Raw genomic sequence first — 26,090 nt, 5'->3', positions numbered from 1 at the left:
TCCAGGCCTGGCAAGTGTATTACAGCGTTTTTAGAAGGTTCACCGGTTTCGTGTGGTCGCAGATATTTCTTGAGTCGAGTCTGTGTGGACGGAGAAAAAAAAAGTTGTTTTTGTGGCCGTACCCTAACTTTAAAATACAGCAGTGCCAATGCGCAAATTTTTCAATGATAGTAGGAGACCTTACCTGGCTAAGGGGGCCCCACCTGACTCAATCCAAGTTTTTATTGTTCTGGTTATATTGTTTTGGTTTTTCTGTTGTTTCTTTTTATTGCTCTTCATATTTATATGTTTGAATGACAAGCTTTTAAAAAATGTTTACATTCATATTTTGATAATAACTAACTTTGAAAATAACTAAAATGTGTACTTTTTTAAAAAAAATGTATCAGATTATTTGTAACATAATGGTGATGGATAGTGGTTTGAGGGTCCCCCTGTGGATTTTTGCCTAAGGCCCCAACAGACTCTAGAATCGCCTCTGCCTTTGCTTCTTCCTTCCATCCAAACTTTCCTCCCCTCTCTTTATTTATCCATCCCAGCGCCTCTTTATCCCTCCATCCCTCCTTTCTAGAGAGCTCTGTCAAAATAGTTAGACAGGCATAAAAACAGGAAACAACTTGATGGACTTTGCCTCTAAATTAAAGTGTTTCCATGTAAATTCGTCAACATCCCCTCTTATTTTGAAAGTTTGAACAGGAAGTGAATTCATATTGACAGAATGACGGTTTACGGGTTTTGACGCGGGTCGTCCCCGCCGCTGTCGCTCTCCCTCGGTCTCCAGTGTGGATTTACATACCCTGATTTCCGTGGGACTGGGAAGCGAAAGAGGAGGGCGGCGAGCCTTTCAGGAACGGAGGAAACAGCCGCAAAAGCGTAATTGAACAAATGTACAACTTGTAGCGCTGCCGTCGGTTCTCTTGCGCCTCCTCCGTCGGAATAACGTTAACGTAACAACGTAACGTAACTTTTCTGCGTTCTAAACGGTTCTCAACGGTTCCCTCATTGGAGTGTTTTTCTAGCCTGGAGGAAAGCTGGGAGGGTTTTCGGGAGAAGTCTGGCTCGAGTTGAACCCGGTTTTGAAGGGCTGTGGCCATGGCCGGGGGTGGTGGTGGGGTTTCTGCGTTGGGGCCCGCGCCGCCGATGTGGTATCACCGGGACCTGAGTCGAGCTGCGGCCGAGGAGCTGCTGGCCCGGGCCGGGAGAGACGGCAGCTTCCTGGTGCGGGACAGCGAGAGCGTCAACGGGGCTTACGCTTTGTGTGTACTGTAAGTAACTTTATCTTGTGTTTGCGGCCTCGTTTTGGCTTCTTTGTTTACCAGGAACAAGTTTGTAGCTTTGCCAACGTTTTTTACTTTAATTGGTACTTTAAGTTAGTATTTAAACTAGCACATGTATGCCTTCAGGGAATCTAAGGTGCTGTGGTCAAGGGAACCAAGCCTACACGCTTTAATAAAGTTGTACATAAACCTCCCCGTATCGTTTGCTTAAAATGTAAGTGTTAAACAAGGTTTCAGCCATTTGCTACTTTTCTCCTGGAAGTCATTGAGTGGTAGAGAGGGACTGTCTGCCCAGCATTGAAACTTCAGCATGGCACACACAACTTTAGGGCTGTCCCCGTCTGTCTGTCTTCTGTCTGATGTGGTCGCCTGCAGCGCCGTTTTTTTACAGGGCACTGAAAACTGAATGGTGGGGGTGGAGGTAAATATAAGCATCTATAGGGGCTGGTGAAGCCTGGCTGATGTTTTCAATTTTAGGCTCGTATAAGATCAGTGCAGTTGTGGAGCAGCTGGCTTAACTATCTAGCTAACTACACACACACATCTTCTCACACAGTATATATCATAAAATGACAATAACCTGAATGTCAGGCCTTCTCTGTTTAGAGGGAGTTGGAGGGCCTGGCACTGCCGTTGCGAAACAAAGTGATGAAATGCTCACCCTCATTTACACAATGTCGATTTTGTCAGCAACCAACTCCATGTTCAGCAAGCCACATAAAGAACCTCACCACCACCGGCTGACTTAGAGAAACAGTTTCCATACATTAGATGATCAAGCAGGCAGACAACACCACCAGGACCATGCACTTGACAATGACTCAGGCGAGTCAAATGCACTGTGGAAACGGGATGTTAAACTTACAAATTACCAAAATGACTCACCCCCAGTGCCCACACAGAGATAGAATACTGACTGTGCAGATGCAGGAAATAAAAGGCCTATGCCATGTGACATGGTACTCTGACATTGACTTGACCTACATCCCCTATCTGGCAGTTTACCCTTTGTTGAGTTCACTGTGTGTGTGTCTGTGTGTATATACATGCACAGTCACACACCAGCACCACAACACTTGTAATTGATGACACTATTACAGAATGCTTTATTTTTCAGTCTGACCTCAACATATAATACTCTGCCAGTTAGACAGGCTCACTCTGATGCAAACAAATGACTCCTATTGTTTTATAAAAATATGCCTGCATCCCATTTTGGCTGCTGGCTTATTAAAATAAATACTGGGGACCATTTTTCATCCTTCGCTAGATGCACTAATTCAGTAGGTTACTCTTTGACCAAACATTCCTCACATCCATGCATCATCCGTTTCCGGATTTATTCCCGCCTCCACCTCTCCCTTCCTCTCCCTTTTCCCCTTTCACCTTTCGAATCATGGACTTTGTTTCATCTCAGAAAGGTCCCTCCATGATACCTAAAGCTTGATCTGGACAGGCTTGATTCAGACTTTACTTTACTAACAATGTTACTGCATTTTACCAAGAATTTTGAATTCAACGAATAGTGATTTGGCAAAAGTATTGCCCCATTTTAACACCCTGTCACAGGTCATGTGGACCAGTATTCAATATGACTGAAACAAGTCGTCATTAATAATATATTAGAGAAGAGGGATGACCCAGTATTTCGCAACAACCCCTGATGCTGCAGAGGAAAATACGTTCTGCTGGTGGTCAAGCATTCAACTCTCATTCTTGTCAACTTGTGCTTACATTGAGTGAAATAAAAAAAGCATTTCCAGGAAGTAAAATCTGAATCGACGGATGAGTGAAAAGCTTCCAGACTGCTGAATAGCACACCGTTTTTTAGTCATGGCCCTTATTGTAGTGTATTGGAGATTTAGGGCTGCTGTCTATACCAGGTCCTGTTGATGTTGAACATCTTCTGCTTTTTCTCATATGCTTTAACTTTTTAAGCAAACAAAGTCAAACTAGTAGCTGGCTACAATCTTGTCCTGTAGGAGTGTATTGTTAAACGAATATGTTTCATTTGTTGAGAGATGCAATACCTTATTCCAAATGAAATAATCATTGTATTTTATTTTTTTTTTGTATGGCTTAAGACACATTTCTATAATCGTTTGAAACTAGCCCCTTAGGTCCCTGCACACACAACATGCATGTCAAAATGTTTCTTTACCTGTACATGGATACTAGACATGGCCTTTGTTGAGCTTGTTCTTGTGACATACACACAGACATGTGTACTTCCCTTTTGAGGGAGACCAGTGTGTTTAGGAAGTGTCCCCGCTCTCCTGTTGTCTGAGAATAGACTTGGTGGGAATGGTGTTTGTGCTGGGGACATTACAGAAGCTGTATCAGCAGTCGGGCTGACTCCTAGGCCAGGTTGTCTTTCAGCCTTTGTGTTTCACTTCCTCTTATAGTGTACATTTCATTCTGCAGAATTTGGATTTTGTTTGTCAGCCTTTTGTAGGAATTGACCATGTTATATATGTTTCCAGCTGCAGTTCCCACATTTTTTATACTCCAACAAGAGAGATCCGACCATCGGGTGAGGCAACATGTTTATGTGTGTATATGGTTCAGTTTGATTACATACAACTACATATTGAACTGTTTACTATTTTTCCTGTCAGGAGGATGTTCTTTAGTATCAGTGCAGCACGTCTAAACATGTCAGGGGTTCAGGCATGGCCCTCTGTGTATGTTTGAAACCTAGATGTTTCTGAGAAAACATTCCTCACCAGGAAGGCGTGTGAGTGGGTGTATATATTATTGCTTTGTGGTGTGAGTGGGTTGGGATTTTTTCTTTAAATAGCCAGTTTCCAGGTATGTGTGTACAGTATATATGACAGTTTTTTTATACAGTCCATCCTTAAGGTCTTTCCTTGTATTTTTTAAATATCACAGATGTGAAGCCCCTTTTACACAATCCTTATACAGTATTAACCGTCATAAAGCTAAATATCCTTCTGAAACTCATCCCTGCCTCTCTTTACCTATATCTTCTTCTTTGTGATTATTGGATGTAAATCAGGGAAATCCACAGGGAATAGTGTTTTTTTACCTCAACTCACCAGTGCACTTCTTGAAAACAGTTTAATTTCCCTCATATTTTTTTGCTTGTAGAATATTATAGGCTGCAGTTTGTGCTTTATCTTGTCTCGCGGAAGTATAAGATGACTGGAAAGAGCAGTGAGGCACACGTTTTATTTTTGCTAATTATTTCAGCCAAAATGGAGTAATGCACATATAGTTTAATTAAACCTGCCGCTCTTGAGGTTGAGGTTGGATGACAAGGAAGAGGAGGAGGTGGCACTCTAAGCCTGCAGTACAGAGGAAGTCAGTGGAGCAGTCATAACCCTCAAGACAGACTATTGTCACATAACACACAAACATTGTATGCTTTGGGTCTATGTCTATCCCATAATAGCCCCCCCTCCCCCATTATAACTTTGCTGCCAATGAAACAATAGTTTTAGCTGCAGAGAATCTCATCGGCTGCCAACAGGAAGACGCACAAACACACACACACACACACACACACACACACAACTTTACACTGCAGTGACATCTGTGTATGGATTCTGTGCCACTAGACCTACATTGCATTGTGTTTATAATATGACAGGATTAAATGTGGATATATGGTTTCAGAGGCCAGGCAGACAAAAGGAACAGTTTATCTCACTGACTGTGTTTACTGCTGGACCTTGAGAGGCAGGAGCAAATATTTATCAAGTTTATACTGTTAGTATGAGTAACTGCTGGAGGCATGACATATAGAACTATTATGGGCAACAATCTGATAAGTGTGATGTATATAAATCAGTTCAACCTGGGCACTTCTGCTCTCAGTGTCCTGGTGGTCCCATATCGTTTAACTCTGATGCTGGGTTCATATCTGTGCTATAACCTTTGTTGCACGTCTTCGCCCCTCGCCTCTTTGTGCTGTCAGATAAAGGCAAGAATACCAAAAAGAGAAACACACAAAAAATGGACATCTTTTTAATATCTGAGCCACTACAGCAGGAATTGGAGATAAGCAGCCTGTAAAAACACAATTGCCCTTAGTAAGGAAATAGTCCAAAGGTTAAAACACGCATCATCATTTATTTCAAGATGCACTGGTTTAAATTGCCAGCCAGAAATATGTCAAACTCTCTGTCAAATCCCAAAAATATTGATTTGATTTTCTAATGCCCCCACACTGTGGCACCGGTGTTATTCAGACCTCAGCTATTCCCAGTCAGACCCACGTTGAGCCCTGGTCAGAATCAAGGTTCTGAAACCAGGTTTGATGATCTGTGTTGACCCATTCAGACCGAAACAAATGCAGGTTTATTCCATGAGAAGGTTATGACTAACATAATTTAAAAAGTTCGACTGAATGTAGCCACTTTTTCTCAAGTCTTAACAAAAACAGGCTTAGCTTCTGATAAAGTTACTTGAAGTTTATTCTAATCCAGTCCATGTTTTTGTTTAGTGTTTAGCTGGGGGACACTGACCTGGAAAGACCGGAAAAACAGCTGAGGGGTCAGGGCAGGATGAATTCTCGACATGGATGTATCCCTCCCTCCCTCAGTTAGAACAGTGAACACACACAAGCATACTGTAAATAAGCACAGTATAAGCAGCTGTAAAATCATTACTTTAGTCTTTTGCATAGGCTGCCATGCTGACACCCACACATCTAAACAGATGCACATGCATTGCAGACAGTATACACACACATAAACCACAACATTTGCTTGGCAAATTGGACACTACGTATCCGGTCCACTGAGCATACATGAAGTGTGGACCTGAAAATCATTAAACTCCAGCTTGTGGCTGCAGGCGTGTAGTCGCGGCTATGCAATCAAAATGTCAGAGCATTGATCTGCGATTGGTTGGGGGGGGGGGGGGGGGGGGGCTTTTGGTTCAATCAAAATTGTCACAGACTTTGAAGTTTGATAAATAGTTTTTGACTGAAAGAAACTGCAAATCCTGTGTGTGATTCAAGAAAGGACTGGATCATTTTCAACTCTTTCTTTCTGCTCTACTGTATCATGCTACTGTAAGGATAACGCCCGCTCACCACTGTGACAGACAGCAACAGGTTGAAGCTCTCTACAGCGGCTAAACCCCCCTCACTCATACACGCACACACACACACACCCCTATCCACTGAGGTCAAGTACAAGACAGAATGTGCGCATGTCAGACTTGAAACATTTTGTTGTTGTTGAATTAAACAATAGCCCACTCCAACTTCCTGACTATCCACTCTTCCTCTTTGGTGTTTCTTTCTCTGTAGGTTTCAGAAGCATGTCCACACATACAGAATCCTCCCAGACGAAGAAGGATTTCTGGCTGTACAGGTACAGAGAAGACACACACACACACACACACACACACACACACACACACACACACACACACACACACACACACACACACACACACACACACACACACACACACACACACACACACACACACACACTCACACTCCCCATTAGGGTCAAGTGTGTGTATGCGTGCAGCAAAAACTGTATTTGCTTCAGTAGCAGCTGGCAGGCAGAGATGCTTTTGTTGGCTCAGGGCTCTCTCTCCCTCTCTCTCTTTTTCACTCTCACACACACCAACAGCAGCCTCTTTGTGCGTTGTGCCCAACAGCTGTGAAGTCCCCACCACCAGCCCCACACAAGCTCACACACACACACACACGACAACATGGTGCTTCCGACTAACCGTGCGGCCACATCGCAGACATCTGTGTCTCTGCTATATGATTTTTGGGGCTGTGACTTTGAAAAGAGTCCAATGCCGTGTTTCTACACACACACAGGCTGGCTTGGCATGACTCTGCTCATCAGCCCAGCACAGCAGGGATTCACGTTTTATTGCAACAGGGCTACCCACTTGAAGGTGTGTCTTCAGTGGCGTGGCCTTTTGGGGCTAAAGTCCTATGGTAGCTGTGTGTTTTGTCCGTTGTATTTTTAAACATTTGTATTTTGAAAGTATTTCTCATGGCACAGAAACCACTGAGAGTCAATCTTGTGTTTTGGATTATCATACTGTCGGTGATGTGTCTGTGTTTTTATTCCGCTGTTGCCTGGTAAAAGGCAGCCGTGATGTTGACGGCATGGAGGCCCACAAAAGTGTTTTACTGCATCGACATGAGCTGAGTGTCGACCGAGGCAGTACTATACAGTCAAGTCGAGCTGTACCATGTGGTGGATGACCCCATAAAAGTCTAATTTTGCTTCTGGAATTGAATATATTTTGAGAGCAATGTTTAGCAAAACAGTTCTTTTGGTTGAATTATGTTTATACCACTGTGTCATATTTGCTTACACAACATTAAATGTGGAACAATAGGGGTCACCAGAGATTTCAATAACATGACTACTCGTAGAGTAGTAGAGTTTGGATATTATTTTTGTGTTCATTCCATGTAGAAAAAAACTTTCTTTCTCTTCCTCTGTCACTTGGTGTATCGCTTCTTGAATATCCTCCTCCCGCTTCCTCGCAGACATCTCAGGGCGTGCAGCCTAAACGGTTTAAAACGCTACCAGAGTTGGTGTCGTTGTACTTGCAGCCAAGTCAGGGTCTGGTCACCACCCTGCTTTACCCCGTGGACAGGGAGGAAACAGCTGTCAGTGATGACAGAGACTATTCAGGTACGCCCAGAGCCCATCCAAGTACACTTGCATACTCTGTGATTGTCTCCCTATTGTCACATGTTAACTGTCTTGTTCTGTAATTGGTAGATGGGGAGGATGAGAAGCCACCCCTCCCCCCTCGCTCTGCCTCCACCTCCACTCCCCCTGGACCAGACACACCCACAGACAGGTACAAAGTCTTTAGGAGGACTTTTTTTATTGTGTCCAATAATAATAATATGTCGGCACTGAGAATCTAATCACAGACTTCCCACGGGGCTTCCTAACCAACATATTAACCATGTAGTTCGAACACTCAGTCATGTTTTGAAAACACACGCAGAGGAAGTCACGTCAGCCACACTCTCAAAAATACTAAGCAGAGGTATCAGTGATTCAATGAACAAACACATGAACGCGCGCACACACACACACACACACACACACACACACACACACACACACACACACACACACACACACACACACACTGTTCCTCATTCACTGTTACTGTTTCTGTAGCGTGACATGCACACATCATGCATTGTTACATATTAATTACATATCAATATAAAACATCAAAAACTCTCACATGTTCATTGGTAGACATATACGCACATTAATAACCTCCGCTCTGCCTGTGTGCCCCCCTCTGTTTGCATAAAAAGGGAAAGCCACATCCTGTTGAAAACCACGCTGGTCACAGATGATGCTTTGATCAAGTGTGTGTGCTCACGCATGCACTTGTGTGTGTGTGTGTGTGTTGCTCAGATCTGTGTATATTGCTGAACAAAGATTAGCGTCTTCACTATAGTGAAGTCAGTTAGGTGGCTATTTTCATTATTCTGATACATCTGTTGTGGTTAGTAATGTTTCTACAAGATTTTATTAACTAACTATTTGGAGGTTGGTTATCTCTGTCACAGCTTCAACTGTAGGTGAATTCAATGAAGCGACATCATCGTTTCCGTCACAGTGGTCCTCATTTGTCATGGAAAGAAGCTTAATATCTGCCATTAAAATCAGCCATGATACTTTCCACATATGATTAATTAAATTCTCCCAAATGAGTTCAAAAGATATCATAGATGGGAGACAGTGAAGGAACAAGACATCGCCTTTTCATTTTCGCTCAACACTTCACAATCTGGTGGTTTGCAGACTTTGCATGTTAGAAATAAGGCTTGTTATAGGAACATTCACCTTGCTTACTCTGATGCTGCAGTGCAGACCATATTAAAGGATCAGAATCATTACAAGGTTTTAGTTTTAGAGGTTACACCAAAAGTAGTGTTTTATTTGGCCATAATAAAAGTGGCGTATGGGCTGTCAGAAAAATAAAAAATCTGCAAGCAATCGCGGTATTTCGCAGGAGAGTGCGCTGCAGGAAGTATTGTACAGTGTTAAACTGCTTTTTTTTCTTGACTTAGCCATTTTAGTGTTTAAGTCAGAAAGAACTGGCATTACAAAGCTGTGACAGTCTGGAAATGCAAACTCTTAGGCTTGTTGTAGAAGTATCGTAGGTTTGCCAGTGTCTAGCAGGCTGGGGGCATTTTTGCTGGCTCAATTTGTTAAGTTAGTGTGTGTTTGCGTGTCTATGTCAGTGGGTGGCGGGTTAGACATAAGTCAGCACTCTGTGTTGAAGGATGTGTGTGATTCTAAAATTCCTGACTGCACAGATGCTGCGCTCACAGACTCACACATGTGCCTTGCAGATATGACCACTATGAAGTCCATTAAAGTTGCATTATCTGATACAAGATATATATATATATATACACACACACACACACACACACACACACATGTATATCTTTATATAGATATATTATTAGGATATATCACGATATAGCATCCTTTCTTGTAATACAATAAATAAATAGTCTACATGATTTTTTTAACTAGCAAACATAATTTTGTGTCACGATATCTCCATACATGATTTCATCATGTACGATACGATTCCACTAAAAGACAATAAATTGTCTTATTACATTTACGCCAAGCCCTAATAAGATGGAAGTTTAAAGAGCTATGTGTGACTTATGGCAGTGATTTCATCAAAGTAATATGATTCAGCAGGTAAATAATGTGCATATGGTGAAGATTCATTGGACTTTATTTGCATTTGCTTTAGTGCTCCAGCAGCTAATGGACTGAGCACCATCTCCCACGAGTACCTGAAGGGCAGCTATGCTCTGGACCTAGAAGCAGTCAAACAGGGAGCCTGCTCCCTGCCTCACCTCAACAAGACACTAGTGGCCTCCTGCAAACGCCTTAATGGGTAAGAAGGCCACACCAGTACATCTGTCAACACACATTTACCACAGACATACTTGTCCATGCATATTCTATATTCTATTCTATACATACTTCAACTCATTTCTTGTTTTTGTCTCAAGTTGTTGTAATTGTAGTTGTTGATCTCTCTTTCTCCAAATAGGGAGGTGGATAAGGTTCTGTCTGGTCTGGAGATCCTGTCTAAAGTATTTGATCAGCAGAGTGCTTTCATGGTCTCCAAGATGATCCAACAGGCATGCATTTTTCCTTCTTTGGATGTGTGTGTGTGCATTATTTCAGTGGGAAACTTACTATCTCATAATCATAATCTTCCTCCTTAAAATCCACATTTTTGCATCCCTATCCTTATGAACCTAAACTGTGACACTTTCACACATGCGTATCTTTTCTTTTCTTTTCAAACCGAACAGCTTAAATGGGTTCTGACTTTTTTCCCCTCCATCAGTCGGTGAATCAGGGTGGTGACCAGGAGCTAGAGAACCTTGTGACCAAGCTGGCGATTCTCAAAGACCTCCTGTCCTCCATAGAGAAGAAGGTACACAACACAGATATATTCAGTCATGTATAGGCATGCACCCTCACACATGATCACTTGTTCTACCCCTCAGACACACACACACACACACACACACACACACAAACACACACACCGACACGAGACACACACACACACACACACACACACACACTGATAGTTGGAGATGGTTAGTTTAGATAACCCTCCCCGTATGATAGATCATCTGTCCAGAAGCTCTGCTGGCTGCATGTGTAGCCCAGCATGACGGCTCCAGGCTGGTGGTGAAGCAGTCATTTCTCTATTTTTTGTCATAGCCCTTCAAAAAGTATTTGCATCATGTTAATACTAATAACACCAAATGGGAGGTTGTGGCATGTAGGTCATAACAGCAACACAATTAAAGTTGAGTTATTTTGTTTTTTTGTCATGCCTAACAGTTTTTTCTAGCACAGTAACCTCGTCAATTAGACTTTTTGCTTTTATCCCTAATTTGGAAGTCAAGTTTGACCAGTTCAGCCATGTTTATATATGAAACCATTTCTACTGTGGCTTCATTTGTAAGGAGGAGCCCTAGCTGCCTGGGAAGGAAATGGCCTCTGTGTAATCAGGCTGCATGTTCTCGACTCGTGATGTCACTGGCTCCACCTTCTCTGCTCCTGTCACATCCAAGAGATGACAAACTGTTTCCTTATTGACCTCAACACTGAAACTGAAAACAAAAGAGTGTATCTGCTTGTGTCTGTATGCCTTTTCTCTTATCTTTGTGTGTATTTGTGTTGCCTTGTTTCTCTTTCCTGTTTTTTTTCTCTTGTTCTTTCTTTTAATTGTTGCTCCCCCCTTCTCTGCCTTTGTCCCTGCAGGCTCTGAAAGCTCTTCAAGACATGAGTCTGTCCTCTCCATGCTCCCTTCCTCCTCTCTCCATGCGTCACAGCAAAGCCATCCCTGTGCAGGCTTTCGAGGTACATCTGCACAAACATCCCCTACAAACTACAACACACACTTTTGAAATCTCCTCCAGATTTGAATTATTAAATGCTACTACCGAGGACCTGCGGTCTCATTCCACTGTGTGTGAAATCATACATTTGTCAACACACTGCAGGAGGTTTGTTAGCAGAGTTGATGTGAGACCACAGGAATGTTTGTAATGCACTTCCTGTGGCATCGTTCGTGGCTTTGTCATAGCATATGGTATTTGTCACTTTTGGTATCACAGACCCACGCACAATGAGTAACTGAAATCTCGTTTATTGGTCACAAGATTTCATTTTTTTAAGTTTTATTTTGAAAGTTTGGCGGCAAGAAAACTTCCAGTCATATGATTAAAAACAAAAGGAAAATTCAGAATAACAATAAATATTCAAAGTAGGGGTGAAGAGGTAAGGAGGAAAAAGGTATAATCACCAGTAGGTACATGTAGGGAAAAGGGGGAGACAGAGAAGGAAGAAGAGGTGAATGATTTGAATTATTAGCTGTAAGCCAAGTCTGCATCCTCTATGGTGACCTCCTTTCAGCAGCTTCCTGTTGCACAGGAACACAAGTGTTGTTATAGGTTTAAGATGTGGCACCTGATTCGCCCACTGACACACACACAGACCCCATCAAGGTTTCATATGATATGACTCAAAGTCAGAATATATTTCTGGCTATATAGACAGTATGCAAGTAATATTTGATGTATGTCATGAGCACAGATTTGTGAACTTATTTCTCAAACTACAGTGGAGAAAATCAGGACATTGTGTGCATTGATCAAAATCCCTGCTTTTAGTTTTCAGATATCTAATCTTGCTGGCTCCATAAAACTGACTTAGGTCAACGCTCCATAGAAGCAGCATGCTTGTTTCGTATACCGTGTATGATAACAGTAGTAGTTTTGTATATGATACCAGTAAATAACATAACAGTAGAACAAGTCCACCACTGACCCCTGGTGGTGTGAAGATTTTAAATGATTTGAAAGTTTAGAGCTCAGAGGACGCAAACTTTTCTAAATGCACTACAAGCACTTTCAGTTATTGTGAGTTTGCGTGTGATTAATCCTGCTTCTCTGATCCACTTTAGGTAAAGCTGGACGTTTACCTGGCAGAGCTGACAAAGATAGGAAAGAGTCAGAAGTACACTCTGTCTGTGGATGTGGAGGGAGGACGGCTGGTAGTGATGAAGAAGGTGAAGGACAGCCAAGAGGACTGGACCACCTTCACACATGACAAAAGTGAGAATTGCACAAGCGTTCCATATACAATGACCCCAGTATTTTCTGAATTGTGAGATGCTGTAGACAGCCTAAACAATCGCCACATTTATTGCCTCTGCCAAGGAGTTTGTTTTCGGCTTGGTTTATCCTTGATCGTTTATTTGTCTGTTAGGAAAATTAGGGCATTTTTGCTGCTATCATGTTGTGATGGAATGGCCCCCAATCCTTTTCCACGGCTCGTTTTCCTTTCTCTTAGCAAAAAATGCAACACATAGTGTCTATTTTGTTTCCACATTATGACTTAAAGCTCATGAACACAGCAAAGTTGAAAGAATGACTTCCTAACTTAGGAAGTGGCACCATCCAAGGAGCATGTGTGTGCACCAATGGTCTTGACAGAGGTCTGCGCCCTACAGATGTGGGGCGTTTTCTGTGTTAAATAGAATCTCTAGTCTTTCCCCTGATAGTTAATGTTTTATAAATATATTACATTTTTATGTTTTATTATTGGAGGTGGTATGCATTTTGAGCAAGGTGACCTGCCTCTGCTACAAAACACTGTGGGGAACCCTGAGTAATGTGTCAGCTTTAGTTGTATCCCTCCATGAAAAATGTCTTAATGTCTCTGGACTCCATGGCAAGAGATGAACTGTATTTATGGATCCAAGCTAGTCATAACATAATATTCTTAAAGGGATCTTTTAGAGCTGCGGTAAAGATATCCAAAAAACAAGAAGCCCTCTTTGCCTTTGCTATGTTCTCGTTCCTTAACTAAAACCTGCACAATCTACCCCCCCCCCTCCCGTCTGTCTGTCTGTCTGTCTGTCTGTCTGTCTGTCTGTCTGTCTGTCTGTCTGTCTGTCTGTCTGTCTGTCTCTCTCTCTCTCTCTCTCTCTCTCTCTCTCTCTCTCTCTCTCTCTCTCTCTCTCTCTCTCTCTCTCTCTCTCTCTCTCTCTCTCTCTCTCTCTCTCTCTCTCTCTCTCTCTCTCTTTTATCTCTCTTATCTCTGACCTTCTGTCTCAATGTCTGTCTGTCTATTTGTCTGTCTCAGTCCGTCAGCTGATCAAGTCTCAGAGGGTGCAGAATAAACTCGGCATTGTTTTTGAGAAGGAGAAGGACAAGAGCCAGAGGAAAGACTTCATCTTTGCTAGTGCCAAGGTCTATACACACACACACACACACACACACACACACACACACACACACACACACACATTTAACTGACAAGGAAATATTCTTACATATCTCTTTTATCTGTATATTCATAAATAAATGAAGGACACTAACCAAGCCAAGATCGCATCTATGAATTCAGTTTCTTTTCCCACAGACGCTTTTCCTGTGACGTGATTCTCAACTCTGCTTTGTTATTTCTGCTTAGATATTTATTTTTTAATGTAGAAAATATGATGGAAAAACAAAGAGCTTTTTCTGCCCACAGTGCTGTAATTGAAAAAGCTGTAAATATACTCACACTGCTTGTTAGACAACTTTTAAGTGCTGATACTTAAACACAAAGTGCCCTTTTGTGGCAACCTCACTGTGTTTTTGTTTTTGTTTGTTTGTTTGTTTGATTGTTTGTTTCAGAAGCGGGAGGCATTTTGCCAACTGCTGCAGCTGATGAAGAACAAACATTCCAACCAAGATGAGCCAGACATGATTTCCATCTTTATAGGCACCTGGAATATGGGTTAGAGACACGCACACTATTTAAAATTTCTTTAGATTACATTTTCTTTTCAACATAACCTACGTTAATAGCAACACACTCATATCATATATTTTCATGTATTCATGTATTTTCAGAGCATGACATTGAAGAGAATGTAACGTTTTGGCCTTTGTCTATAGGCTCAGTGCCTGCGCCGAAGTCTCAGGCCTCATGGGTGTTATGTCGCGGTCTCGGCAAAACTCTAGATGAGATGACGGTGGCCATCCCTCATGACCTTTATGTGTTTGGAAGCCAAGAAAACTCTGTGTGCGATCGGGAGTGGGTGGAGTCGCTACGTGCCATGTTAAAAGAACAGACAGAACTGGATTATAAACCGGTGAGGAAACCAAAAGTATTTTTATCTTCTTTGTTTGAAGTAATGTTATTTATGCTTTGCTCACACCTACCAAAAGTATTTAAGTTGTGAGGAACGTGTGAAGAAAAAGTGGAGGTGATATGTTTGAGGCAAAACTAAAGTTAAAATGATGACTAGTTTTCTCACTGTCTGTTTGTTGTTATTGGTTGTAGATCGCAGTGCAAACTCTGTGGAACATAAAAATTGCTGTGTTGGTGAAACCGGAACATGAAAACAGAATCAGCCATGTGGGAATGTCCAGTGTCAAGACCGGCATCGCAAACACACTGGGTAACTGCAGTACTCCGTATCAGTCTTTATTCTTCCTTCACATGCTATACTTCCTCGACAGAGGAAAATTTGAGCAATGAAATAACAGCACAATCGCAAGCAGTGACATTTTCTGTTAACAAAGGGGCAATTAAAGGGGTTATTATGGATTTTTATTGCTGCAACTCTTGTGGCCACACAATTTTTTTTTAACTTGAATTAAGCATAAAACATCTGGTATCTGTATGATCAAAGTGTCATGACATTAAATTATACCCTGTAAACTTTAAAAGTAAGAGAATGAAACTAGATCTCATAGCAGTGTGGGTTGGCATTTTAGCATGGCTCATAAAACAGGATAAAGTGATTCTATGTTTTTGTTTTGTTTTTTTAAACAAAGTAACGCTTCTCAGTCAAGTGATGTCAATTACTCAAATAAATTTTGTTTGTTTGTTTGTTTGATTGATTGATTTATTCAGGTAACAAAGGAGCTGTGGGCGTATCATTTATGTTTAATGGAACATCTTTTGGCTTTGTGAATTGTCACTTGACATCAGGGAATGAGAAGATTGCCAGGTACCTACCACAGTCCTGCACACACACGTGATTGATGGCTATTTTGTTTCTGGATCTTGTACCTTCTAACTCTTAGATTGCAATTTAACTTTGTGGTGGATATACTTTTACAGTGCGTCAGAGAACATCACAATACTGACACATTATTGTTTTATCTCTCATTACCTGTGGCACGTATGATCTGTGACTCCTACAGGAGGAACCAGAACTACCTAGATATCCTCCGTCTGCTCTCACTAGGAGACAAACAGCTGAGCTCCTTCGACATCTCGCTGCGCTTCACACACCTCTTCTGGCTGGGAGACCTCAACTACAGGCTCGATATGGACATACAGGTGAAGCAGACACACATGCACAGAATGAGCAAAGCAGCAGATTTGGATGGCACCTCATTTTGTGGCGCTGTCTCTTTTGTGTCTGCTTGCAGGAAATTTTAAACTATATTAACAGGAAGGAGTTTGAGCCCCTGCTGAAGGTGGACCAGCTAAACCTGGAGAGGGAGAAGAACAAGGTCTTCCTACGCTTTGGTAAGTATGCCTGAGTTTTAATACTGTTTACATCCTCTCCCTGAGTATAATGGAATAGATACTGTAAGTATTGGAAATCAAAATCAGCCTTTCAGTCTCTTAGCCTTTTGCCATTGCGACACTCTGAGAGCTTTCTCTTGAACTCACATCATATGAGATTTACTTTAAATACAACCCACACACTGGGAAAAATGCTCTCATCAGCCACTGTGTATCATAAATATAGTAAATGTGTCAACACAAGCAGCCTGTGAATATGAATGTTCATGCTAAGTGTGCGAAGGAGAGGTACCGCAGGTCCTTCCTTCCTGCTGCTGTCAGACTTTACAATCAGCACTGCTCCCAATAGAGTATTGACCTCATCCTGTACCCTGCACTGTGCAATATGCCTGTACTATGGACACCTCTGCTTTTTGCACTATTTGGACTTATTTAATCATATTTATTCACTCCATATCACATTTTTACAAAAAAACAGAACAAGAACAACTGCACTACATCATGTGAATATGTACATACGTCTATTTCTATTTCTTCCCTTTTTAAATTTAACTTTATTGCTCATTTTTGCTATTTTTTATCTATTTTTGCTATTTTTTATCTTATTTTGTCATATTCTGTTGCTGCTGTGACAAAAGAATTTCCCCGTCTGCGGGACATTAAAGGTTTTCTGATTCTGATTCTGATGTTATGAGACAACCAGTGAGTCAGCTCTGCTTACAAAAAATGTGGTGCAGTAAATCACACCTGATGTCATGTCCCGAAATGCAAAATGTCAAAGGAAGAAACAGGCTGTCTTCTGTCTCTGTAATTGTCTGTTTGTTTCTCACATGAATATGTTAATTAGATGTACTGATATTATAAAATGCTTCACTTTGTGTCTTTCATGTAAACGTGTGTAATTGCTTGCAGCGGAGGAAGAGATCTCATTCCCACCCACCTACCGTTATGAACGTGGCTCAAGGGACACATATGTCTGGCAGAAGCAGAAGGCCACAGGGGTACATTTACTAACTCAAACAACATCACAGATAGACTTCTTTCCCAGCCATTTCTGTCAACTGATAACTCTGCTGTGTCGTCTACTTTTCCGTCTGTACCAGATGAGGACTAATGTTCCCTCCTGGTGTGACAGGATCCTGTGGAAATCATACCCGGAAACACACATTGTCTGCAACTCCTATGGTGAGACCACCAGTATAAAGTCACACATTTGCTTCAATTTAGTGTTTTAAACTAAAATTGATATGATTGATCAACAAATATGCTCTTTTGCTTGTCAGGCTGTACAGATGATATAGTGACCAGTGATCATTCCCCTGTGTTTGGTACCTTCGAGGTGGGGGTGACCTCCCAGTTTGTCTCCAAGAAAGGTACAATTGGATAAAGTTCTTCAGAAAATATTTATTCAATTGTCTTTGTTTATTTCCTTTTTCCTGTCAAACACTCTCTTCCTTCAGTCTCTCTTCCTTCTGTTGTTGCTCTTTTTAAGGCTGTGGATTGACAACAGGATTTGGGCATAACAGCTGATTTTCAAAATGGCGTAATCTCAGTGCACATTTTAGATAATTGATCATTTGTTTGTTTTCCACTTTAGATCTGGAGACTTTTGAGTACAAACTCCTGTAGTTTGGTCAGTGGCTCATGACCGAACATAATTCAGAAACCACACCAAAAAAATACAGCACGTTATTATTTTTCATGTTCATTAACACTTTTTTCTCAGTTTGGCAGAAGTAGTAGAATCACAGCTTCTGTTATAAACTCAAAGGTCGCATATTGTAAAAAAGCTTTTAAGCAGGTCTAGGTGCTATATAAATACTCTGAATGTATCAAAACACTCAATTCCCAGATAAATGCACACAGCCTGGATTCAGAAACTGTGTCTTTAAAAGGAGCCGTGAGGACTTTTGTACAGTTGTGATGTCACAACTGTACTGTATATCGGTAGAAAGTGTTGCTTCAGTGCTGTTACAGTCATTCCCTGGGAACAATGAGATGCAGACACACTGAGAGTGCAGATGTGGAAGACGCTGACCAATCAGAGCAGGGCTTTTTCATTAGGGGGCTTAAATGGACAGCCGCTCAAACAGCGTTTCAGACAGAGGGAGATACAGGTATATTGAGATAGACCGAGAAAATAATGTGTTTTTTGAACATTAAATTATATAGACATGTTCTAGTAGAAACCGAAAATAACAGTATTAACCTTAAAATGAGCCTAATAGGGAACTTTCAATGTAATATACAGTAACTGAATGCCATGCACAGTGTTTCATGCCTTCAGAGTCATGGTTTTTGATATGTTTCTTAGACATGTCACATCTACAAATAAGTCCTTCTGATCTTGTCCTTTGTATATGCTATTTTGCGCCACCTACTCAGATCTTTCTCGTCTTTTTCTCCCTTCCCCAATCCCTCCTGGCCACATGTCTCTGTGTAGGTCTGCCAAAGTCTTCAGAGCAGGCCTACATCGAGTTTGAGAGCATTGAGGCCATCGTGAAGACGGCGAGCAGAACCAAATTCTTCATCGAATTCTACTCCACTTGTCTGGAAGGTGACGAGAACATGCCTGCGAGTTTGCAGCCACCCATTCATTCGTTAAAGCATAGACAGGGTTCATGTAATAAAAACTGTATCTGTTTCTTCCTTTCGTATCTTCCTCCCTCCTTCCCTATCTCAGGCAGTCAGTATACCTTTAAGCTTGAATCCATTTTTGACCCGTGCTGCATCCCAACCTCTTGTCCACGTTGTAATTGTGAATGAAATGCAACAGAAACATCTTGTTCTCCTTCCCACCTCGTTCCCTTTGTCCTCTCTCCCATCCACTCTGCCCTGCATTTCTCTCCATCTCTCGTGTGTAGAGTTTAAGAAGAGTTATGAGAACGACAGTCAGAGCAGTGACAACGTCAACTTCCTGCGTGTTGGCTGGTCCAACAAGCAGCTGACGACGCTCAAACCTCTTCTCTCAGAGATCGAATACTTGCAGGACCAACATCTGCTGCTGACAGTAAAATCACTGGATGGATATGAGTCCTACGGTATAAAGACAGTGTTTATGTTTGTGGTCTGGCTTTTGCAATCTTTGAAGTTCACTTCTAGTCTGACAAACAAGCATATGTGTGTCTTTCCCTGCTAGGAGAGTGTGTGTTGGCTCTAAAGTCTATGATTGGAAGCACAGCACAGCAGTTCCACACATACCTGTCCCACCGTGGCGAGGAAACAGGAAATATCAGGGGGTCCATGAGGGTCAGAGTCCCCTCCGAAAGGATGGGAACCAGGGAAAGACTCTATGGTAATGCTCTGTATATGTAACTGTGCGCTGATTGTCTGGTGTACTTATAAATCAGTATTTCTAACCTGACAAAATGTAAATTAAGCCGTTGAAACAAATTCAAGGACTTAAACGACAAGTATTTGCTGGCAGGAATTGTCCACATGATGCAATTTGACTTGTGTAATTTAACTGCTGTTTTTATTATTGTTGTGTTTCAGAGTGGATCAGTGTGGATAAGGATGAGACGGGTGGACCTAAAGGGAAATCCACTTTGGTATCGAGAGTGGGACATGAATACGTCAAGTCAGTACACTCTAGTCCTTTTATTTGACACTTTATGTAGTTTATGGTAAAATATGAAAAAGCTGAATGTTTTATTAAAAGGTACACACATCCTTCAGAGGAGAAGGATTATTCTACACACCACCCACTGCTCAGTGGGCACATGTACCATACAGAAGCAGGGTTTTGGATTTGCTCGAGTTAACATATTTATTTTTTTTGAGTCGTTCAAAAAGAACTATTCTTTTGCAAATTTAACATCACATCACACCTTTTTTTACCCACCTGCTCATATGTTATGATGTGTTGATGCAGGCCATCTGTAGTTCGTAAACAGCTTGGAGAGCTGGGGAAAGTCAGTGAGGAGGGAGAAAGGAGCAGCAAGGAGGAAACTGCTGCAAGGTACTGACAAAGCAAATACACATGTTCAAGCTGATCACACAAAAGATACAACCACTTTTTTGTTCTGGCAAGATCATCAGCACATTTTTGCAAAACAAAGAGTGAAAACCATGAAACAAATAGGTAAGCCATCATCTAATCATCTATTCTGTTCTTGTGGGTATTGTGAAGGCCTAAACAGGATGTGGCTGACGGTGATCCATCCATCTGCAAGAACAGCTACAATAATCCTGCCTACTACATCCTGGAGGGTGTTCCTAACCAGTCGGCAGCTGCCCTTTCACCCGAGCTTCTTCCATCTCCTACCTCTGCAAACCCCCAGGTAGCTAAAGCCCCCCCTCCCTCTGCTGGAGCTCGAACCAAACCCCCTTATGTGGCCTCAGGGCCCTCTCACACACGCAGACCCATGACGGGGCACCCTGTTCGCGCTATTAGCGAGGAGGGGTCTTCGGAGGACGATGGAGGAACTTGTGTAGCAGGAGCGCAAGGAGGTGGTGTTGGAACAACAGTTGGAAGTACACTAAATCGACCTCCTCCTGACTTCCCCCCTCCTCCTCTACCTAAGGGAGCCCTGGAGATGGTCGCGGAGACCCCTTTCCCCAAATCTCGCCCTCTTTACCCAGACCTAGCTGAGGTCAGGATCCCTGCAGCCACTCCTGCTGCCCCGCTGCCCCTGGGGGAGGGTTTTAGACGAGGAGGAGGAGGAGGAACAGGGGCGTTGGATGACCAGTCTTCTTCCGTGCTCCAGATGGCAAAGACACTGAGTGAGAGTGAGTTTCCTGGGCAGCCTCCGCGCGCTCCGTCTGCGCCGCCACCTCTTAGAGGGCAGCCGATGGGTTTAGGTCTGGATGCCTGCCGCACGTTCCCACCAAGAAATGCCATCACAGAGAGTATTGCAGAGGACATGCCTGAGGAGGTGAGCAGCTCATTTAAATTCACATTCAGTCCAGTGCTCATTCACTCATATTTATTACATGTAATGCAATTATTAATGCTTTGGCAACTGCAGGGGATGAAGCTGTGACTGTACGATTTTACCACAATCTGGCTCCCTTGTCTTTTACTGTATATGTTAAACATGTTTTCGCGTTTCCTTCTTGGTTTAAGAAATATATAGGCCATCTCAAGCTAACTTATTTTATCTTTTACTGCTCTGTGGCAGCTTTGACAAGTTGCAATGTTCCTACAGCAGTTTTTAATTGACCCTGTGTTTAATTTCCCCTGTGCAGGCACTTTGGGGCAGCAGTAGCTCGTCTTTGTCTGTTGGGGAATCCTCAGTGGGGGAGTGGCTGCAGAGACTGGGACTAGAGAGGTATGAGCAGGGTCTTCTACACAACGGCTGGGACGACCTGGAGTTCCTCAGGTACAGTACATACACTCACACACTCAGACATGTTGACATTCATGCTCTGGTGCATGCATTAGTCGGTAGGGCTGCGAGGATAATACCTCACTCGCGAGAAACAAACTCCTGTCATTGATGATGTCACCAACTCATTTTGGTTGCATATTTTATGTGATAAGAAATATAATAAACACAATAACCATTGTTAAGATACTACCATTAACTGTCTTCCATCCTAAGTTCAAGGGATTCTGGAGGGGAAGAAATTGACAGTTCATTAAACATAAAGGGGATTTCTTTTTTGTGCGTCTGATTATTTCTAGGCTTGAGTACTTACTACTGATATCTACAGATAACGTTTACTTCAATATATAAAACACAGTGGGGAAGGGAAGACATTTTGCCATAGTGCTGCTTATGACCATTATGCCCTGGCACTTACACGACATACATCAGCCTAGCGGCTAGCAGAGTTTCCATCTGCTTATAGCTTAATCCCATCAGAACACCACGATTGAATTTGTTGGTATCAAGCGAAAAGAGCGAGGGGCGGTTAATCGCAATACTGCTGTGATATTTTGCTTTTTCACCACAGCGAGAAGAAGAGAGTAAATAAAAGCTGTTGCTCTAGACCGAAGATAGCAAAATGGCAAAATCTTCAATTTAAATGCAGAAAGTTGATTTGAATTGAATTGAATCATTACTGTTAAATAATTCAAATTCATTTTTCCAGTGACATCACAGAGGAGGACCTGGAGGAGGCGGGAGTACTCGACCCCGTCCACAAGCGAATCCTGCTGGAGAGCCTCAGGCAGCAGCAACAGCAGCAACAACAGAAATAAACTGTTTCATACTGGTTTATGACCGGTCCAAACTGGCTTCACCGGGTCCCTAGAGGCCAAATCTCAGCTGAACTGAACTGAGCTGGAACGTGCCAATTGATGCCAGACTGTGCCTTCTGAGAGAAATTGCACTCCATTTGTACTTTCAAAGAACACTTGTAGAACCACCATTGTTTTTCACATGTACTGTATGTGTGTTGTTGTCGTCGTAGAGGTGGCCTTATTTAATGAGAATCATTTCAGTCCTTCAAGCGTCACTACATAACCCTCGGCTCGAAACCTAGCGAGAAGATGCAGGATGAGATAATGTTATTTTTCTGGACAAACAATTTGAAATATGACTCATGGTAGAGCAGCTGATGCTTTGATGTTTTACCATCACTTTTGACCTGCAGCTTCAAGCTAAGTTAGAGCCTTTTTTCCCTTCTGTAACTGTGACTGAGTTTAAGACTCCTCAGATATGGGGAATGGAAACTTTCAACTTTTAAATCAAAATGAAAAAGAGCGTTTTGTTGGAAACCAGAGCCTTGAAAACACACTGCCTGTGTTTTGCAGTTCAGTCTCATGTTTTTTCCCCCAACTCACATTTTGGGAAACTGTGGGAATTGTCAGAGAGCACTCAAGGGTAACGTCAGCCCACAGTTTGGGCAGAGGAGCAGCTGGTGACAGGAGAGGAGCTAGCCCTGACTCATGTCAGACTAAAACAAGCTGAACTTGCATTTCTCAAATTTTGTACGTTGTGATGATGTTTGGGCCACTGTTGTTTAAACGTGGCATTTATTGTCTCACTGTCTCTGCATGTATTTATGGTTTTATGTTGTTTTTTTTTTTTAAATGATAAAGGGAATATGGAGCAAACTAACCAAACTGGTCCATGTGGAGCTAAAAGTGCATATTTCACCTGACTGGTTTAGCCACCACCCCCCCCCCTGGTGTGGGATCTGTTCACACTCGGCACTAAAAAAAAAAAATCCAGAAATTGATATTTAAAGTCAACACCCAAACCAATACACCCCTCTCCCCAGTGCTCCTTCAGAACGTTAGCATATCCCAGATTTACCGTCCCTCTTGCTCCCACTTCCCTTCTCTTTATATATCCATGGCCTTTCCCCTGTCCTGTGCACAAGCACGAAGGGAATAGTGTTGTGTTTTGCTGTGCGCACAGAGCGGACAGCAAGCGGTCTGTAAGGTGATATTCGCTGAATTTGAAGTGTATTGACTTAGAATTGCAAATTCCACCTTTAAACACTGACAAATGGTAGTCAGCATACATATTCTTGACACAATCAGTATTTGATTGGTTGAGAAAACCAAGTAGGTCTGAGGTAATAAATGTTTTTCCAAAGTGAAATATCACTCTGAAGGTTTTACCAAACACATTTCTCAAGTTCACACTTTAATTGTATGTTAGGACAAATTTCAATTTACAGATGGATGCTAATCTTATTTTAGCATCATATGCCCCAGGTTTGATGCGCTGTATGTCACATCTTTCACTCATTTCATTTTAAGTTGTGTAAATGATGCAGTGTTCAGGGAATTGGTTAACAAAGCTGAATAGATTACCTAATGATTTTTTACTGAAGATTTACTAAGCCATCATACTGTCTTGTGTAAATTTCAAAACCATTTGTCACCAAAACATTTTTCCGTTATACAGTCCAGTCCTGATTGTATTTGGTTCTTTTGTTACATTACTAAAGACATGGCCTAGTTTTACACCTATTTTGTACTTGTGGGAGAAGACGTTACGTCTCATGATAGATTAAAAAAAGTAAAGTCGGGTGTGAGGGCAGTTGTTGTTCCCCGATGTAACCAGCAGGTGGTGCTGCTATTCCATAAACCTCATCAGTAGATGCTGACTTTGGAAATGTGGAGGCAAAAGAGACACAACCAAGTCATGTTCAGTGAAGGGAGTTGGTTTGTTTATATATTGTTCTTAAGCAGTTAAAAATCAGAGCGTTAACTGTTAGTGTTCCTTTATTTGTTCTTAATTTAAATCCTGCCTCCTCTTTTGCCTCTGAGACTATAGCCTACAAGTCAGTTTATAGTTGTTGTAAGAGACGCTGATGTGGCCTCAAAAGTAGAACTCGAAACTCTCAATGAATGTGTTGTTGCATAATTGGGACTAAATATGTGATCGTAGCAGTTTCTCCTAATTTACCCCTGTGACCCGAAAACATCCTTGGATTATGTTGCTCACAAACAACGTTAGACTCAGCCACTTCCTGTGTTATGTGTTTTACAATCTGTCTAATTTTCTAGCGTGTGTGTGTGTGTGTGCGTGTGTGTGTGTGTGTGTGTGTGTGTGTGTGTGTGTGTGTGTGTGTGTGTGTGTGTGTGTGTGTGTGTGTGTGTGTGTGTGTGTGTGTGTGTGTGTGTGTGTGTGTGTGTGTGTGTGTGTGTGTGTGTGTGTGTGTGTGTGTGTGTGTGTGTGTGTGTGTGTGTGTGTGTGTGTGTGTGTGTGTGTGTGTGTGTGTGTGTGTGTGTGTGTGTGTGTGTGTGTGTGTGTGTGTGTGTGTGTGTGTGTGTGTGTGTGTGTGTGTGTGTGTGTGTGTGTGTGTGTGTGTGTGTGTGTGTGTGTGTGTGTGTGCGTGCGTGCGTGCGTGCGTGCGTGCGCGTGTGCGTGTTGGTCTTGTTCCTTTATGTAGTTGCCTCCTTTGCTTATGTTAAGTTAATGTAAGTTCGTCCATGTAATTTTTTCAATTAAAATCTAATATCTTTACTTATTTTCTACATTTGCTCATTTTTTTTCCTTCTGTTGTCATCTGCAGGGAAAGCTGAGAGGCTGAAACAGTTATGGTTCACGAGCTGTAGACCTGCCTCATTAAAGGAAAAGGGGGAAAAAGTGTACGGTAAAATAAAATTAGGGACATTTGTTAAAGTTTCTAAGTCAACCATGATTTCAGGACCTTGTGCCTGCAGTGTTCATGAAAACTGCTTTGTTACCTTCCGAGCGCTGCACATAACACCACACTCCCATCACTCTGATACACACAAGAAACCAGATCATTAAACGCGTCACATAGTGCTTCCATAATGTAGATTTATTAGAATATTCAGAGTAGTGCTATAACTTCTCATTCACTAGAGCTTCTGTCGATCTGTTCATAGCTTTCATGGACATGTTGGTCTGTGAGACAGATGCTCCGCAATAAAATAAATCTGTAAAGTAACATGAGAGAAATAAACAAAAGGCTACCTAATATTTATATTACTAATTACGGAATTTACAGTCACAAAATTTCATGGAGCAGTTCAAAGAAATGCGAGTTTCCTCACAGACATAATAAAGAATATTAATAAATACATGTCCCTCCCCCCCTTAGTAACTTTCTGGAGTAAACCCTCTTTAGAAAGTCAGCTCTGAAATCAGTCTTGTTTCAGTGATTTGCTACAAAATGAAATAGAGATGATACACAAGCAACTTCGCATGGTTAGAGAACGTACAAACGGCTGCTTTGTTTTTGCAAAGTGAAGGAGTTCGACAGGAACAAATTCAGGGTATTAATGGACATACAGTAGAAAACTCCAGTAACTGTCTGCATCTCCCTATAATGTCAACATTTGTCCAGCTTT

At 42.0% G+C, this 26,090-nt stretch overlaps 1 protein-coding gene across 1 annotated transcript; it reads left to right on the top strand.

Moving 5' to 3' along the window:
* Positions 1-756: 756 nt before the first annotated feature.
* inppl1a (inositol polyphosphate phosphatase-like 1a) lies at positions 757-24,829 on the top strand. The gene is made up of 27 exons (XM_083914051.1): positions 757-1,265; positions 6,559-6,622; positions 7,780-7,927; positions 8,018-8,099; positions 10,047-10,193; positions 10,353-10,443; positions 10,656-10,745; positions 11,588-11,686; positions 12,792-12,942; positions 13,976-14,082; positions 14,512-14,614; positions 14,776-14,972; positions 15,164-15,281; positions 15,740-15,836; positions 16,033-16,171; positions 16,264-16,363; positions 17,276-17,364; positions 17,467-17,548; positions 17,647-17,736; positions 18,807-18,920; positions 19,228-19,404; positions 19,503-19,658; positions 19,859-19,943; positions 20,238-20,324; positions 20,496-21,240; positions 21,554-21,687; positions 22,403-24,829. Exons 1-27 carry the CDS (start codon positions 1,093-1,095, stop codon positions 22,509-22,511), a joined length of 3,774 nt encoding a protein of 1,257 aa, XP_083770177.1. The 5' UTR covers positions 757-1,092; the 3' UTR covers positions 22,512-24,829.
* Positions 24,830-26,090: the final 1,261 nt, after the last annotated feature.

This window comes from Echiichthys vipera, assembly GCF_963691815.1.
Source record: "Echiichthys vipera genome assembly, chromosome: 5".
Taxonomy (NCBI): Eukaryota; Metazoa; Chordata; class Actinopteri; order Perciformes; family Trachinidae; genus Echiichthys; species Echiichthys vipera.
This window is presented reverse-complemented; position numbering and strand designations above follow the sequence as displayed.